This window comes from Acartia tonsa, chromosome 10, assembly GCF_053477335.1.
Source record: "Acartia tonsa isolate MP-2025a chromosome 10, ASM5347733v1, whole genome shotgun sequence".
Lineage (NCBI taxonomy): Eukaryota > Metazoa > Arthropoda > Copepoda > Calanoida > Acartiidae > Acartia > Acartia tonsa.
In genome coordinates, this window is record NC_137269.1 from 31852723 (window position 1) to 31869972 (window position 17250).

The 17250-nt window shown below is 31.4% G+C and overlaps 1 protein-coding gene and 1 long non-coding RNA gene across 2 annotated transcripts in view; both read left to right on the forward strand.

Moving 5' to 3' along the window:
- The first annotated feature begins 230 nt into the window (after nt 1–230).
- LOC145329913 (uncharacterized) lies at nt 231–1697 on the forward strand. Its single transcript, XR_013883179.1, has 3 exons — nt 231–388; nt 868–929; nt 1598–1697. It is a non-coding gene; the product is annotated as an uncharacterized LOC145329913 (long non-coding RNA).
- Nucleotides 1698–1960: 263 nt separating this feature from the next.
- Nucleotides 1961–17250, forward strand: part of LOC145329909 (glutamate-gated chloride channel-like) — a 99151-nt gene continuing 83861 nt past the window's right edge. The window contains exons 1-3 of the mRNA XM_080174372.1: nt 1961–2113; nt 3852–3989; nt 5340–5673. Of these exons, the coding sequence (XP_080030498.1) occupies nt 5630–5673 (44 nt within the window). The 5' untranslated portion in view covers nt 1961–2113; nt 3852–3989; nt 5340–5629. The remainder of the gene's footprint in view (nt 2114–3851; nt 3990–5339; nt 5674–17250) is intronic.

Consider the following 17250-nt stretch of genomic DNA (forward strand, 5'->3'; position numbering starts at 1 on the left):
TGCATTTGGGGGGGGGGGGGGGAGGGGATTGATTTCTATTATAGGTTTTATTATGAACATCAAAGGCTTTGTTGAGTTCAAAGTAACACAAAATAACAATAATTAAATAAGTAATTTAAAATTTCAACATTTTAATTGTTCTAAACTTAAACGTATTTTCTTATTTATTTTTAAAATCGTGTAACGTTCATTTTGAGTAATTTTTAAGAATCGAACCCATGTTCTACCCAGATCTTTCAGAGTCCCAGAGTACATAGTACAACACACACACGCCCCCCAACTACAAGACATACATTTAATCTGATAGACAGAAATCTTGGTTGTATTGGTACCCCCACCAACCTGCCCACTACCCACATTACTTCTTCTTTCTCTTTTACATTACAGGGTAATTGCTTCTAGGCTTATAATGAAAATCTTTGAAAATAAAATGTTTTTTTGTTTTGTATAGTCCATCGATCTGTCAAGTGCAACCAAAGAATCACTTTTCTCCTCATTTAAGGAGTTCCAGCCTTATTTGAACTTATTCCTTCGGTCTTCCTCACCCTTACTTGACCTAACCTAATCTATAATAAGCTTAAAATTATTTTTTGTCTAACACTTTTGGTATTAAAAAATTGCCTTTTTTTGCAAATGAAAAAAGAAAATGATGTTTTAACTACACCAAGACTGTAAAAACAGTTTCACTTTTTTATTCAAAAGTTTTGATTAGATTTCTTTACGTCCATATTATTAAGAGGCACTTTGTATAAGTCTAAAAAAGAAAATTTAGATTACCACTTTTCGTGGGCGAATTAATATAAAACGAGTTGCTAGGTTTATATTATTGTAAAAAATATTCATTGTAAGCCTACTCATGGTTTACAGGAAAGAGTTAAGCCCTTCCAAGACATATATCTTGGACCCTCCGTCTATCTAACATCTACAGGGTGATTAATAAATATAACAAATATTTTTTCCAGAAAAAAATCTTCCAAAATATTATGACAGTGGAAATGTTACTTCAAAAACATTTACAGATTTTAAACACATTTTTTGGAAGTAAATCAATTTCAAAGACAAACGTTTTTTTACAAATAGTTTTTGAATTCTTTCTAATCTAAAACTTGATTGCTCTCATAAAAAATGTCTGTCAAAGGAAGTAGAAAGTAAAATTATCTGTTTTATTTGTTATCTTTTTAGTAGCCAAGATTCTCTATAATTTCCTTCACTCCAACATTTTTTAAGTCAGTCGTAACGTATTAGGGAAATGTGATTTTTCCGGCTGCTATTAAATTTAGAAAGCTAAAAATTTTACAAAAATTACTAATATATATGCATATCTAATCTATACATTGTTTTGCCCGTCTGTTTGTAGGTCATGCTTCAAATGATGTAAACGTTAAGAATTGCTTGTTTTCTTGGAATTTTTGCATTTTCTCTCTCATTATTTCATTGTTATGGGAACTGAACATCTGCTTTATAACTCACTCTGTCTGTTTGTCCTTCCCATGTTTTTTTTGTGCTACTATACTTATAATCCTTGACATCCTTTTAATGTTCTATATTCTTTTTCAAATAAAAAAAAATATTTTATGAATCACACCGTATTTTGTAGTGCCCCATCTAATCCTGTGAGTGTATCTATCTATTGTATACATATACATGTTATACACTATGTAATATGCATACTAGCTACCATATATATAACCAACAGGAATAAAGTAATATTTAAAAAAGCCAGTTCATTAGAAAAGTATTATAACCTATTTATCTCATTTGTTAGCCTAAAAACTTTGGGATATTTTATTAGATCTTGATTTTCATCAATTTTAACATTAGTAAAACATTTCTTATGTTCTTTTTCAAAAGCAATAATTTACGACAAAATTCTAAATTCGTAATGTCTTTTTTTTCGAATGGTTTACAAAATTGGTAGACTTTATTCAATACATATTCCTTTATTATTTTCTACAATATAGGCGGAGTGATGTGTAGAGGGTATAGGATTGTATTGGCCCGTATGTAATACACCTAATTACATAAACCATTCTTGTCATTAAGTGATTGGAAATCTATATCCTGTAATAAGAAGCTAGAAACAAAATAGTATCCAAGTGATTTACAAGTAAAGGTATGTTTCTTTTTTCTAACAAATGTTAATTTTCTATTAACATTGCTTTCTATACCTCGAAATATCGGGTATAGTCACTTTCGTAACATCGCACCTTATGGGGCGATTCTTCGTATTTTTCACAGTAGCTTTTCTTCTATTTCTAGCCCCTACGGGGGGCTCTAACCCTGCGGGGCCAATTACCTAACCCTGTGGGGCAATCACCTAACCAAATATAACCTAACCTAACCTAAAATAACCTATAAAAAGCCATTTTAAAAATACGACGAATTGCCCCTGATGGGGCAATGTTACGATAGGAACTATTCCCGAAATATCTTGTCTATATTTATTCATTATGTTAAAATTGATACTATAAAACACATTTAGTATATAAAAGCTTTGCTATAAAATGATAGTTTGTCTGTCTGTCATTGTATACCTATCTTGTTTAAAAAAATTAGTAGTAGGATATGATTAAACTAGGGGCGAGCGAAGCAGCGAGGATTTCGAAGAAAAAAAACTTAAACCATCCCAAGACTTACTAAACCTTACTACTTTATATAATAGAATATCGAAGCTAAAAAGTTATTATATTTCTTGATATTAATTATTAGAACGATAGCAAGATAGATATATATAATTACTTTTGTGCTTCACTGCTTTAAATTTTATTCTACTTGATGTATTTTTACATGAGGGAAATAGAATGTAAAAAACTATGCATGTAAAAACTTTTTTAAGGCCCTGTTGTAACATTTATGAGGGAGAAAGTGAAAGAATGGGAAAATAAAATTATTACAGACAAGACTTCATTTCATAACTTTTATTCTACCTTTAAAGACACTTTTCTGAATTAGAAATTATCAGAACCGTCCAAACAGTCATTATACCAATTTAATTTACCAAAAAAGTCAAATGTTCACTTTAAAACGTATATTTTTTATAGCATCTTTATATTTAATACTGAAACGAAAGCACGGCACGTGGATAAAAAATGTCCTTTACGTAGGTAAAGATTCATAAATTTAAAAAAAGATTTCGATAATATTTCTTTAAGAAAATGTTAGACATTGTTTAAAAAATTTAAGATATGTCAATAGGTAGTATAAAGTTTATCAGCTAAGCTACTATATAATTCACTTTGTCTGTCCGTGACGCAAATGGAAAATGTGATTTTCTCAGCGACTATTGTAGATAGATAACTGAAATTTTCAGTAAAGATTTCCAAGATATATGCGCATCTAGTCTATACATTATTTTGTCCGTCTGTCTGTTTGGCCATGCTTAAAAGCCATAAACCTCATTCTTTAAGTGTTTCATAATTTACTATGAGTTTTTCATAATCTATTAAACATCTGCTGTATAACTTACTTTTTCCTTTTGTCCATTCCATGATTTTTGTGCTTCGCTACTTATGGATGTTGACATCCTTATTTTTCTTTAAACCTCCCTCAAAGCATACAAATAGAGAAGTCCCAAACTAATAATAAAATTAAAAATCTTTCTCGTATTCATTCGAATCCGGTGGATAGGAACCGGTTCTCATCCATACGAAAAAACTATGTCTAGCATCGTATTATATCCAACTTTCTACGAATATAAAAATGTACAATCATAAGATTAAAACCAGTTTTTTTGGCCGGTGCCTTCGGCACCTCGGGGTTAAAAAAATGGTTTTGATTTAATAATTGTACATTCTATATCCGCGGAAAGCCGTTTATAATACGATGCGAGAAATAACTATTATGGTATTTAGATATTGTGAGGAAGCAAAGAAAGTTTAAGAAGAGCCTGAAACATTGTAAGAAATATGGAACTATGTGACGAGGGGTGCCAAACAGATTTCAACACTCAAAATTGGCAGAGTACTCAATAGTGGCAAATCTTAATACAGGTAGAGTACAAATACAGGAATAAGTAAATGGCCCAAAAAAATAACATTAGACTTTTATTATTTAGGGCTTGGCATCAGCGAATAAGCCACCAATCTTGTCTACTTTTTGTTATTTTTACTTGACGGATGGATTTTAATACTACGAAACGGTTTAGACATTAAACTGATTTTTTAAAAGTTATGAAACTTTGATTTTTCTACGACTTATTGTTGGCTACTGCACGGCTGCCGAGCCTTGGTTTTACTTTTATAAAGGGCAATGCTTAAGATATAATTAAGAATTTGAAAGAAGATTTTCCATAAATTATTATACCGTATTGAACATGTTATACTTTTTATTTCATTTTCACAAAAAAATACTTTAATTTTTTAGTACCTAGCTTAAAGTTCTAACAAAATTTACTATTTTGAACCAAAACTCAATTTTTTAAAAAAAATAAGTTCATGTTAATTTTCAGTAAACAGGCTGGTAACTTAATTTAAGGATTGGAAGCGAATCTTTAAATTATCGAATCTGGGATTATATAAGGATTAAGTTAAGTGGGGAAAGGGTTTAAACATTGTCTAGAAATGTAATGAAACATAGAATATACACACATATATTCTGAAGACTGTATATCTAAGCTTTTTATCTTCGTTCTCGCTACATATATATATAATAGCGGCTTCGCCCCTAGCCTCTAGGGGCTTTGACCCAAGAGGTGATCAAAATTTTTTTTTGGCAAAATTCGTTAAAGGACCAAGGAAAACTTCAGCAAAAAAAAATGGGGGGGGATTTTTTGTTTTTTTGGGGGGTTGGGGGTATCCCCCCCCCCCCCCAAAGAAAATAGCCTAAAACCACCACAGGACCAGTAGGTATATTCCCTGAAGAGTAAAATCCAATCGGTTCAGTGGTTACCGATATCTTAAGGGACGGACAGACAGACGGACAGACAGACAGACGGACAGACAGACAGACAGACGGACGGACAGACATCATTCTACTTTGTTTTATAGATATGCAGCATTCATCCATTGGTCCTTCTATTCATAATTTAAGCTAAATATAGAGGTTTTCTTAAATTTATATGTATATTCAATGTAGCTGGACAAAGTGTCTCAAAAATCAGCCACGTGACGTCATAAAAATGAGGGAGATGAGAGAAGGAGTGGGAATTTTCCCATTTGCCTTTATTTAATATACAATATCTTCAACAAATTAAGAAAAGTACCTACTGAGAAAAAGTTTACTCAAAAAATAGTCAATGACTTAAAATTTTCTAATTGTGCTCTTAGGAACTTAACCATTTGACATTTTTTTTTCACTTAACTTTGCTTCTTTTTAGTGTAATCATTCTTGTTTCTTTTCAGTTGGCATCAAGTTGTGCATACATTGGACTCCAGCTCAAAAATTCAGCAGCTTTTTATCAAGATAACAAAAATAGAAATGATCCACAGTGATTTATCAAGTTGCCCTAGCTAGCTATATCATAACAAATAGATCTTTCCTTTATTAACATCTAGACTGTAACAGATATTTAGTGATTTTGAAAAGTTAAAACAAAGAAAACAATATGTGTGATATTGTGAATACAAATTTATTGTAGCTAGAATAAAGAAAAACTAGATTTTTTTGAAGAAGAAAATTTTGTAAAAGTGCCATGTTACAAGTTCCTTTACTACTCCTACTCCTGCACACAGGATGGTAAGTTTTTTTTATCAAATTTAATCGGTTGGTTGGTTGGTGCACTCGGGATTGGGACGTCCAGACTTTTAATTTTAAAGTAAGTAAAATTAGGGGTTTTAAAGTTTACAAATTTACTTCTAAACTTGGACTTTATGACACGGAAATTTATTATACATTTTGATAATATATAAGAGATAATCTATAATAACAATTTAATGTATTGCTTAATTAATGATAACGACTTTAACTCGCGACCGTAGTTTAACTCGTAGAGCATCCGCTCGTCGTCGGGGATGTAATGTTTTCATTCTCGGTATTAGCCCGGGCCTTCGGGCCCTTGGGGCTAAAAAACTAGTTTTAATCTTATAATTTTACATTTTGATACGCGCAAATAGCTGTATATAATACCATTCGATAGATAACTATCATAATTATTGGTATATGATCATCAATTTATCTCCATTGTATTATTTCTGAAAATCCCTTAGGGAGAAGTGTCTTTTACAAAGTATAATAGTCCTTTTCGTGGAATCGCTTCTTAAGGGGCGATTCGTCGTATTTTTAAAATGGCTTTTAATAGGTTATTTTAGGTTGGGTTAGGTTATACTGGGTTAGGTGATTGCACCACAGGGTTAGGTAATTGGCTTCGCAGGGTTAGAGCCCCCCGCAAGGGCTAGAAATAGTAAAAAAGCTACTGTGGAAAAAAACGAAGAATCGCCCCTTAAAGAGCGTTGCCACGAAAGGGACTATACCCAGTTTATTTAACTAAAATAAAAATAACCTAACTTAAAATTTTACAATGTATTGTTTATTTTGTTTTCTTAACATTCTGCTCATTTGTTCAACTACACATTTAAATAAGGTTTGTTATAGTTAGACAGTCTAATATTTTCAGAAAATTTAATTTTATCCGGCTCCTAAAACAACGAGAAACAAGGATGACAACATCCATAAAAGTGAAGCATTAATACGGTAGGACAATCGGACATTAACACTTGTATAGTGTCAGAACTGAATAATCATATTATAAATGTATAAGAGTCAAAGCAAAATTGTAAGTATTTTTGTTGAAAAACTGCTTGATTCAGGATAATGTTTATGGACATACTTTGGACTTGATTATAGAGTTGCTTTGCTTATCACATTATACTTTGTTGTCCCAGGAATCAATATACCAAAAATCATATCAATCGGATGATTAGGTCACATAAAAATTTGTTGTTAAAAAAGTAAAAAAAATCAACATGTTTAAAATGGACGTACGGACATTTTGGTAATGATTATAGAATTGCTACGCTTTCTAAATCGTACCTAACTATTAAAGGAATCACCATGCAAAATTTGAAATCGATAGGACAATTCTAACATGCCCAAATTAACAAAAAAAAGCTATCCGTTAAGGACGGACGGATGTACGGACGGACCGACCCTAATTATAGAAAGAAAAGCTTCGCTTTTGAAAATATACATAAATGGTTACACCAACTATAGAGAATCTGTATTTGATAGGTGAAGGGAGTTGACCTAAAAAATATTATCCTTGGATCTGTGTAAAACTTCCCTAAAGTATGAAACTCAATGGCTTCAGTAGTTAGTGAGATCTTAACAAACAAACAATAAACAACTCTAAATTATAGGGTTATGATAATCGCTCATGTCGTTTTAGCAATCTTTACATACAATAAATTAAATTCTTAAATAAGTACAAATAAAGATTTTTTGAAAATCAAACCAAATCAGTCCAGTGGTTACTGAGACATTTTCCTCTAGACATAAATTTACTGCTTTAAATTTTGCCGCGGTTAAGCCACTAGATTGTAGGATATTTGTCTCTAAGAACGAGTAAATTACCCAAAAAATGAGGTATAATGTTTAAAAGTGAAATGAATTAGATATTAAATAGTTCATATATTGAAATATTTTTTCACTTAAAATGTTTTTGTATTTTTAAGAAATTAGATTATAATCAGGAATAGTAGGTAAGGTCAATGGCAAAAAATCATTATATTATTATTATATAATATTTTTTTATCTTTCATCTAGCCATCCTTGTACATAATGAATATTTTGGTACTTTACCTCGAAGTGGACGTCGAGCAGTAAAACCCCCTCTCTATTATTTAATACATTAAATAAAAGTGGGTGGAGTTTATTTTTTTGTCTACGGGGGCCGTAAGCTTTCAGGGCTACCCAGTACCCATTATAACTTAACCTTACCTGACCTAAAGGGTCCTATTAGGGGAGGGGGAGTTAAAGTGCTTAACAAAGCACGTTTTGGGATAACGCCCAATTTGTCTTTGTTTAACATTTAACCTTTTAGCTTAATATACAATATGTACAATTTCAAACAGACACAAACAAAGTAATTCTTTAAATTTTCTCAAAACTTTTTAGAACTCAATGTTTTCATTTGAATTTAAGACTAACAAAGACAGTTCTATCCATCAGTAGGATAGCGTACTTTGCAAAATCATATATTACAATTATGGTATCATCTATAATACAAAGTAGAAAGATGTCTGTCTGTTTGTTTGTCTGTCAATTTGTTTGTTGCGAAGGATCTCGCTAACCGCTGAACCGATTGAATTCTACTCTTCAGGGTATATACCTACTGGTACTGTGGTGGTTTTAGGCTATTTTCTTAGGGGGTGGGACACCCCCAACTCCCCAAAAAACAAAAAAATTCCCCCCCATTTTTTTTTCATTTTTTTGCAGAAGATTTCCTTGGTCCTAGGCTAGGGGCGAAGCCGCTAGTATCATATAATATGTAAAGGAAATTGAAGAAGTTTATTAGAACTAATAATTCAATAGCACAGTTTTAAAATGATTTTAAAAAAATAAAAAAAATAGTTTTGTGCAGCCCTACCAGCTAGCGAAGTTAAGACAATAAACAAGATAAAACCATCCCAAACTATTTGTTTATATAAAACTAGCGGCTTCGCCCCTATCCTCTAGGGGCTTTGCCCCAAGAGATGATAAAAAAAATTAAGGCGAAATTCGTTAAAGTACCAAGGAAATCTTCTACAAAACCTAAAGGACCAAGGAAATCTTCTACAAAACCTAAAGGACCAAGAAAATCTTCAGCAAATAAAAAAAAAAATTGGGGGGGGGGATTTTTTTGTTTTTGGGGGGGTTGGGGGTGTCCCACCCCCCAAGAAAATAGCTTAAAACCACCACAGGACCAATAGGTATATACCCTGAAGAGTAGAATCCGATCGGTTCAGTGGTTACCGAGATCTTAAGCTTCAGACGGACGAACGGACAGACAGACAGACATCAAGCTACTTTGTATTATAGATATCCAAAAACATAGGGAGGAAGGGGGTCATTCGGCAGTTTATTACATTAGTCCCTAACGAATTTTTATTCGTTGGCTCAACAACTTTGGGGTCTATTATTAAATTTCAATTATTTTGTTCATTAAGTTTATTGTCCAAACATTTCAACCACTAATTGTTATCTAATGAAAGGGTATTTTTTGTATCATAGTTGTTGATGTAGATCAATTTATCGGCCATTGCCTTTTCCCTTTAGATGCCAGCCAAAAACAAGCCTTTCCAGAAATAAGGAACTCAATCGGCTCAGTGGTATAGGAGGTCTTAACCGACAAATAAATTAAAAACCTTACTACTTTGAATGACTGAATATTTGGTACCAACTTATTTTATGAATGGATCTTTTTTTATTATAAATATTGTATATCATTTGATATTTATAACCACAGCGTCTTTCAAAATTTACCAAAACTCTATATTTTTTGCTCTAAATATAAAAAAATGAGGGGTTTAAAAGGTTTGATGGAGGTAACCTAATGTATTTTTTAAAATGTTGATAGCTTATGTTGAGTGAATTATATAGTGTAAAAATTTATTTCCTAGCATAGCGTGAAGCACATGACAAAACCTAAAATAAGTTAGCTATGAACAGTTAATTTTTTTAGGATAAAGTTAGTTTTCTAGAAATTATAACCTCGAAAAATTTTGTTCTTTAAGTTTGACAATCAAGTTTGGTTGATCATCTAGACATATTATGTCTATTATTAAACAGTAAGGTAGTATATATGTTTGTGGTTAGTTATGTACAATATTCAATAAGACGCAATCAAAAATGAATATCATATAATATTATACATATTTATGTACAGCGTTAATATATTTTATTTATTAATACTATGCATACTATATATTCCCTGCTAGACTTTAAGATGTTATTACATCGACATAGGAATTCAATCATTATGGCATTATCATAAGGACTATCAGACAAAGATTTGGTTGCCTGATTAGTAACTTAGGATCTACTACAAAAGTCTGTATCTACTATGATCCAGGATATTGGTCAGTTATATATTAACCCTTCTCTCCTTAAAAAATTTTAAAAAAATATTATCTAACTAGAGGCAATTAATGTGGGAGTTACCCTCCTCAAAATAGTTGAAAACCTTCCCTGGAATCATAAGAAGCTTCATTGTAAAGGAGAACCATATCAGTTTAGCAGTTGAGGAAAGGCAGTCATCAGTTGAGGAAAGGCAGTCATAGAGAGAACATGTCTCTCTGTGCAAACATTAAAATATTTAAAAATGTGATACTAGTGCGTGACTAAGTTAAACACATTTCAAAATGAAACTAAATTTTTTTGCTAACAATTGTGGCAAGTTTTTTTTTCAAAAGTACTCAGATCAACTCACAAACACAAAAGGTAAAATTAGTAAAATAAACATAAAACAAAAATATTATGATATACAAACTGAAATAGTAAATCTAAACATATAAACACAATATGCCCAATCCGCTGCTAATCTACTCTTACTCTTACCAAATCAAACTTTTAAAATTAGAACAATCCCAAAGAAGAATGTTAAAATTGTTAGGGATGCACATTATTTGTCTGCAGGACAATAATAATAATAATAATGTTTATTTGGTGCTGCTAGGTACCCCCTAGCTTAGGAGATAGCACATACAATACTCTAAATTGCTGCTATCTATCGACAATTAAGAGTTTACATTATGATGTTTAGTCTCATACAAAAATAAAAATAATATATACTAAGAGTTTAATTATTAATCAACTAAATATAAATTGGTGGAAAAGAAGGAAAATTTTCAGGATATGCACCAGGAGCTACAGGAGTACTATCTTGACCAAAATGGGGATAGTGTATTTGATCCCTGAAGCCCCTTTTTAAGGAAGACAAAAAGAAAAAAAAAAACATAAAAAAATTAAATGTTAAAGGGAAAATTGAAACTTTAATTTAGTTAAATTGAGTTGTGAGTTTGGTAAATAATTTTAATACCATATTTTAAGTTTTAAAATTTCATTGAATATTAATAAGTAAAGTTTTTATTTAAAAAGAAAGGAGAAAGAAAAAAAGCACATAAAAAGGAAAAAAAGCAATACTTCAAGACTTTGTCATTCTATTATTTTATTATTTTTCAAAAACAGAAATTTCTCAATTCAAAATAATATCTTTTTATAGAATGCCACTTTGATCGTTGCCCTATATTCAACCCTCCCCTCCTCGCCAAAAAAACAAAAAAAAACAACACTCCCCCCCCCCCTGACAAAAAGACAACCCCCCCCCCCTCCTTAAAAAATTACTAGGTTTTTTTATGAAATCAATTTTTAAGATCTGTTTATGCACTCAGAACAGTTTTCTCTATTACAAATAAAATTAAGTTTTTCCAACAAAAAATCTTTAAGTTTCATACAAAACTGTTTTCTTGACATAACTGTGCTAAAAGTATAAATAACCTCATCATTATTATTATCATTTTCAGGATTAGGATTAGTATTAGGAATAATGATTTCATTCCATAACTTTGGTAGATCAGAGTAAGGGAACTTTTTAAATGTCTCAAGTCTAACAAATGGAACATTGTACTGTTGATTATTTCTAAGAACTCTTGTTGTTCTTGTGCTATTTCTAATCCATAAGTTATCAAAAGAACATGGAAGCCTATGATTAACGTAATCAAACATAAATTGTAATTTAGAATAGACAATTTGTTGAGTTACAGGAAGAATATCTAAATTTTTAAATAAAATTGTAGTATGTGCATTATATTTTGAGTTGGTGATTATTCTCAGTGCTTTTTTTTGCTGTTTTACAATTTTATCAAGAGTTGATGCTGCTGCACTTCCCCAAATTGGGGCACAATATGTAAGATGGCTATGGACAAGTGAATTGTATAGAGTTTGCAATGCTTTTCCACCAATAATATGTTTTGCAGCATTTATAGCAAATAGTGAGCGTGAAATCTTTTTATTTATCATATCAATATGATATTTAAAGTTTAATTTAGGATCTAGATAAACACCTAGAAATTTAATTGCAGGAGTTTCACTCCTTGAGTTGACATATGAAAGTTTGTGTACCAAATTTGGATCATTTTGGTTATCATTATTGTGATCAAGATTAATACTAATGCTATCAAAGTCAATTGTTGATTCATCTTTTGTAAATATCATAACGAGGTGGTTTACCTGGGTTTTCAGTACTGGTGACACTGGCTTATCTACGGGTCTCCCTACCTTCCTATCTCCCCTTAGTATCACGCCTCGCTTCGCTCGGGTTTCAAGACACTGGGGGAAGCCTCGCTTTGCTCGGCTTCCCCCTGGCACGGACACGTTATGGCTTATCTACGGGTCTCCCTACCTTCCTATCTCCCCTTAGTATCACGCCTCGCTTCGCTCGGGTTTCAAGACACTAGGGGAAGCCTCGCTTCGCTCGGCTTCCCCCTGGCACGGACACGTTATGGCTTATCTACGGGTCTCCCTACCTTCCTATCTCCCCTTAGTAGCCTTGATTAGAAGCTCCAGAAGTAAGTAATCCTAACTTAAACATCGAAAGAGAAATGGATACACACAGAAAATAAAGATATTTATGTAAAGTACATTCCTTAATAAAAATGTTAAATATTTCTTTATTTTCATATATAATTATTCATTTTAAATGAAATAACAACTTATTTCTTTCTTACGCAACAAGAATCTGCTTAATAAGCATATCAAATATAACATTCATAAATAAAAAGTTTAACATTTTAAATTTTTTGAAATCCTCTCATTTATTTCAGGAAAAAAGACTTGTTATCATAAAATAAATTACTTTAAAAGACAAATTACCAAAAATACTAAAATTACTAAAATACACTAAAAAAAAAAAACTAAACAAATACCTAAACTACAAAAAATGACAAACATAAAAATAAACACTAAAAAAAAAATACTTTACAAAAAAAATTACACTTTAAAAATACACTATAAAATAATACACTTTTAAAGTAAAAAATATGCAAAAATATAGACCTACATCAAAAAAAACTTGACTTAACTAAAAAATACTCTAACACAATAACACAATGAAATTATCAGCAAAAGTAGGTTTATATCAGCCTTCCTTTTCTCATCTCATAGGAAGCCTGCTGGTTTTCTTAAGCTTGGTGTAGCTTTAAAGCACTTTAAACTGTAGCCCTGTAAATTCGAAACTGGTCAACTGTAAGACTCCACTGATTGAAGCATATCATAGGAGGGTATTAACCATGGTCTGCATGTAATATAAATTATAAATTTTTATAAAATTGTAATCTTATTAAATGTAGATTCGAAAATATATATTCATTCATTCCTTCGCTAAAGACAAAAAAAGCTTACTTCTTCATATAATAGAATATTTTTAAGGGTAGAGCTCGGAATACAATAAATAAATAATAGTAAATTATACCTAAGGAAATAAAAAAATGGTATGCATAGTATGATAATTTGCATGGCTCGGCAGCCAGGGAATATAATTTCATAATTGTCAGCTGGATGTCTAACCATGGTTTTATATATGTTTATCTCTGATTAATGAGGATGGTTGATAATAAAAAAAAGGGCATTTAAAGAAGACGAAGAAAGTCTCTCAAAAAAATCTGACGTCATAAAAATGAGGGATGAGGAGAGGAGGAGTGGGAAAGAAACCCTTAAAAAAGAGATTGATAATCCCATGTTTCTTTGACGTCACATTCTGATTTTTTGAGGAATTTTCTTCGTTTTCCATTTACACAATACAAAACATTCAACCATGTATGACCTATGTATGGAAGTCCTGTTTATGATAATGAATTGCGCCTGTTTTGTGCCAAGGAATTCCTCAAACTCTTAAACTTATGGAAATCAGTAGGTACAACTTTTAACATCTTTAGTTATGACGTGGTTCTGGCCAAGATTTATACCCGTCACCTCCGCAAGAATCCCTCATCAAATAAAAGGAACAAAAATAAAAATTGACCGCTTACACGCGGCTGCCAAGCTATGATTATGTGACTTTCGGAATAATAGAAAAAGTAATTATATAAATCATACAATGATTGTATTTTATGTTACGTTACAAGCTGACCGTCAATTTTTGTGGTTAGGCGTAAGATCCTCCCTCGCCATCTGCACTTTGTTTTCTTCAAAACTTTGCTTCATTGTTCGAAAAATACTTTGTGGAAGGTACCGAAAAAATTACATTGCAGAATAATTCTAATTTACAGCAGATTTTCTACCTAGAGCATCTTTCATTTACAATGGTAATTTTAATCTTGATTCATTAGTTTAAACAAGCAAACTATTTAAAACCAATAAAATGTTTATCCTCTCTGTATCGCCCAGTGTTCTTCCCCTGTATCTCATAAGAACAATATAAAAATGTAGTTGGTTTGATTAATTATGAGTATGTATTTATTATGCTTGAAGAAAAGGATAAGTTATTTTAAATAAAAATATTTTAGAGAAAATTCTCCTGTTTTTAAGTATGCTAATAGCAAGCAAATATAAAAATAGTTAGTCCGTCTGTCCTTCAGGATCTCACTAACGGCATATTGTATTCTGCTCTTAGAGAATATTGATGCTAGTCTTGCATTAATTAAAGTAGTTTAACACCCCCATAAAATGATACTTTTTAAACGTTAGGTTAGGTTTTTGACTTGACTATCATTCTTTTATTCCTAGTTTTTAAAAGCAAAGCTTTTCTATAATTAGGGCCCTATTACATTGGGGTATAGTGTTAAATGCAAAGCATCTCTATAATCAAGTTCTGGAAATGTAAGTATGTCCTTAAACAATATCCTGTATTTAAGCAGTTTTGCCCAAAAAATATATACTTACAATTTTGTTTTGACTCATATATGTATATTATGCTTATTCAGTTCTGTCACTCTACAAATTTTAATGTTCGTTTGTTCTACCGTTCCATAGCTTCGCTTTTATGGATGTTGTCATCCTTATTACAATATAAATAACAGTGACATAATGATGATTCTTTCTTTACAAATGAAGAGAGGTATAGGAAATATGTTTAGGTGTCCGCAGCCGCATAATTCCGCAAATTATTAAGCTTGTACTTGTACACGACACAATTTATTAGTTTTCAGTATGGATAAGAACCGCTTTAAATCCAGCAAAAATAAGCCTAGACTTATCTATTTCACTTGAGATAAGTTAAACACCTTTCTTAAGTCTAAATGCTCAAATTACCAACGAACATTTATTGCACCCCTAAAAAAAATATATCTTGTAAATTGCTAAACTCTTAGTTTTAGGAAAGCACCTAATGGGGGCTAGGCTAATATTTATAAATATTATCAGCGGCTGAAATAACACAGAATATGAACCTTATACTTTTATATTAATGAATTGTTAAAAAATAACCTATATAATAGACTAATAACTAGGAATATATGTATTCAAATCTTATATTTCTTTCGCTAATAAACTATTTTTTTAATTTGCAAACAACTAATATGCTTCCATAAAAAATGCTATGTAATATGTTTATCATAACTAAACCGATTTGAAAATAAATCTTATTCTTATAACCTTTTCAACAGCCAAAATTAAATTTAACTTCCACAGATAGCTGAAACAATTGCCAATATATTGATGCTTATTTTAGGCAATGGTAGGTCAAGTAAGCGATAGGAGAACCACGCAGAGGCAAAAAGAACTTTTTTCAAAATTAATTACTTAACCCATTGTTTACATAGTTTTTCCCCTACTATGATAAAAAAATCTGCGAAATACTTTTTTTCTTTGTAGACAAACGACCCACCCAACCCATTTATGTTGTGTCATTTTTCATAATACAGGTTAAAAGCCTTTCTTATACATAGACAGGCAGGCCTCTATGTGTAAATAATAGACAAAAAAGATTTAGAATAATCAAAACCAAATAATTATTATATTAAATATAACAAGAACGACATTAAACTTTCCTCCTCTGTCTATCCCCTACCCTCCCCGTACTATGGTGAGGAGTTGGTGTCTATGCCCAACAGACTTTTTATGACAGGGAGGGAAGGACACTGGCCTGTAGTAAATCATTATAGTACCCAAAGTTTTATAAGCAAACTCTCATCTCGGCTGAAATGTTTGATTTGTTGGTTTAAACTAGCAGTATCCAAACTTTTTAACCAGAGGTGAATTCTTAAAAAAAACTTTTGCCTCACTAATATCAGTTTTCCTCACTAAAATTGTAGTGAGGCAAAATTATCCCCTCTAAATTTTTAGCGAGCCTCATTGATTTTAGTGGGGCAAACTGATTTTAGTGAGGCAAAAGTTTTTTAAGAATTCACCTCAGTATTCTGAATCTACATAGAAATTAATTTTACCATCATCATTGGGGATGTACATCAATTCTTATTCCAGTGTCTTGCCCATAAAGATACCTGCCTTTTTGGGGGGAAATCGATCTGATTACTCAATAAGCTTTTTAAACAAACAAAAATAAACAGAAAATACCAAACAAAAACAGAGTAAAACACCAAATACAGCGTAGACAAATGAACAAAAAGAACTTTTTTTACAGAAAAATCCTTGGAAAATAAAAGAAGAAGAAAAAAGGTTAATAAGAACACAAATAAAATAACTTTGAACATGTAGAAAAATTACATTTTACAACACAGTTGAAAAGAAAAACAGGGATACTTGAATGGGTGAATGTAAATAATTTAATTTCTCGTATTAATTTGAATCCGGTGGATAAGAACCGGTTCTCATCCATACGAAAAAACTATGCCTAGCATCGTATTATATCCAGTTTTCTACGAATATGTACAATCATAAGATTAAAACTAGTTTTTTTAGCCGGTGCCTTCGGCACCACGGGGCTAAAAAAACTAGTTTTAATCTTATAATTGTACATTCTATATCCGCGGAAAGCCGTTTATAATACGATACGAGAAATAACTATTATTTCTCTAACAATTTAAAGAAGTACCATTGACAATTACATTGGGATATAATGTGAATTAGAAACCCAGGAAAAGATAGTTTTTTTCTTTAAACTTACTATACCTATACCCCTGAAAGGAATAGAAGAGAAAAGTTTTAAACTTTATAAGATTAAGTGGATTTGCGGTTTGAAAGAATATTTTTTATTTCTTTACAGTACTTTTTCATTAAATCAAATTTAATAGGAAATATCCCCTAACATTTGCTTGACCAAACGTTTGTGTTTTAAATGTTTAAATAGATGATAACAAACACAAGTAATTGTGGCCATAGACCCCCCCCCCCAAAAAAAAAAAGATGTTTGAATCCCTCCCCCCCCCCCCCCCCCCACCTATT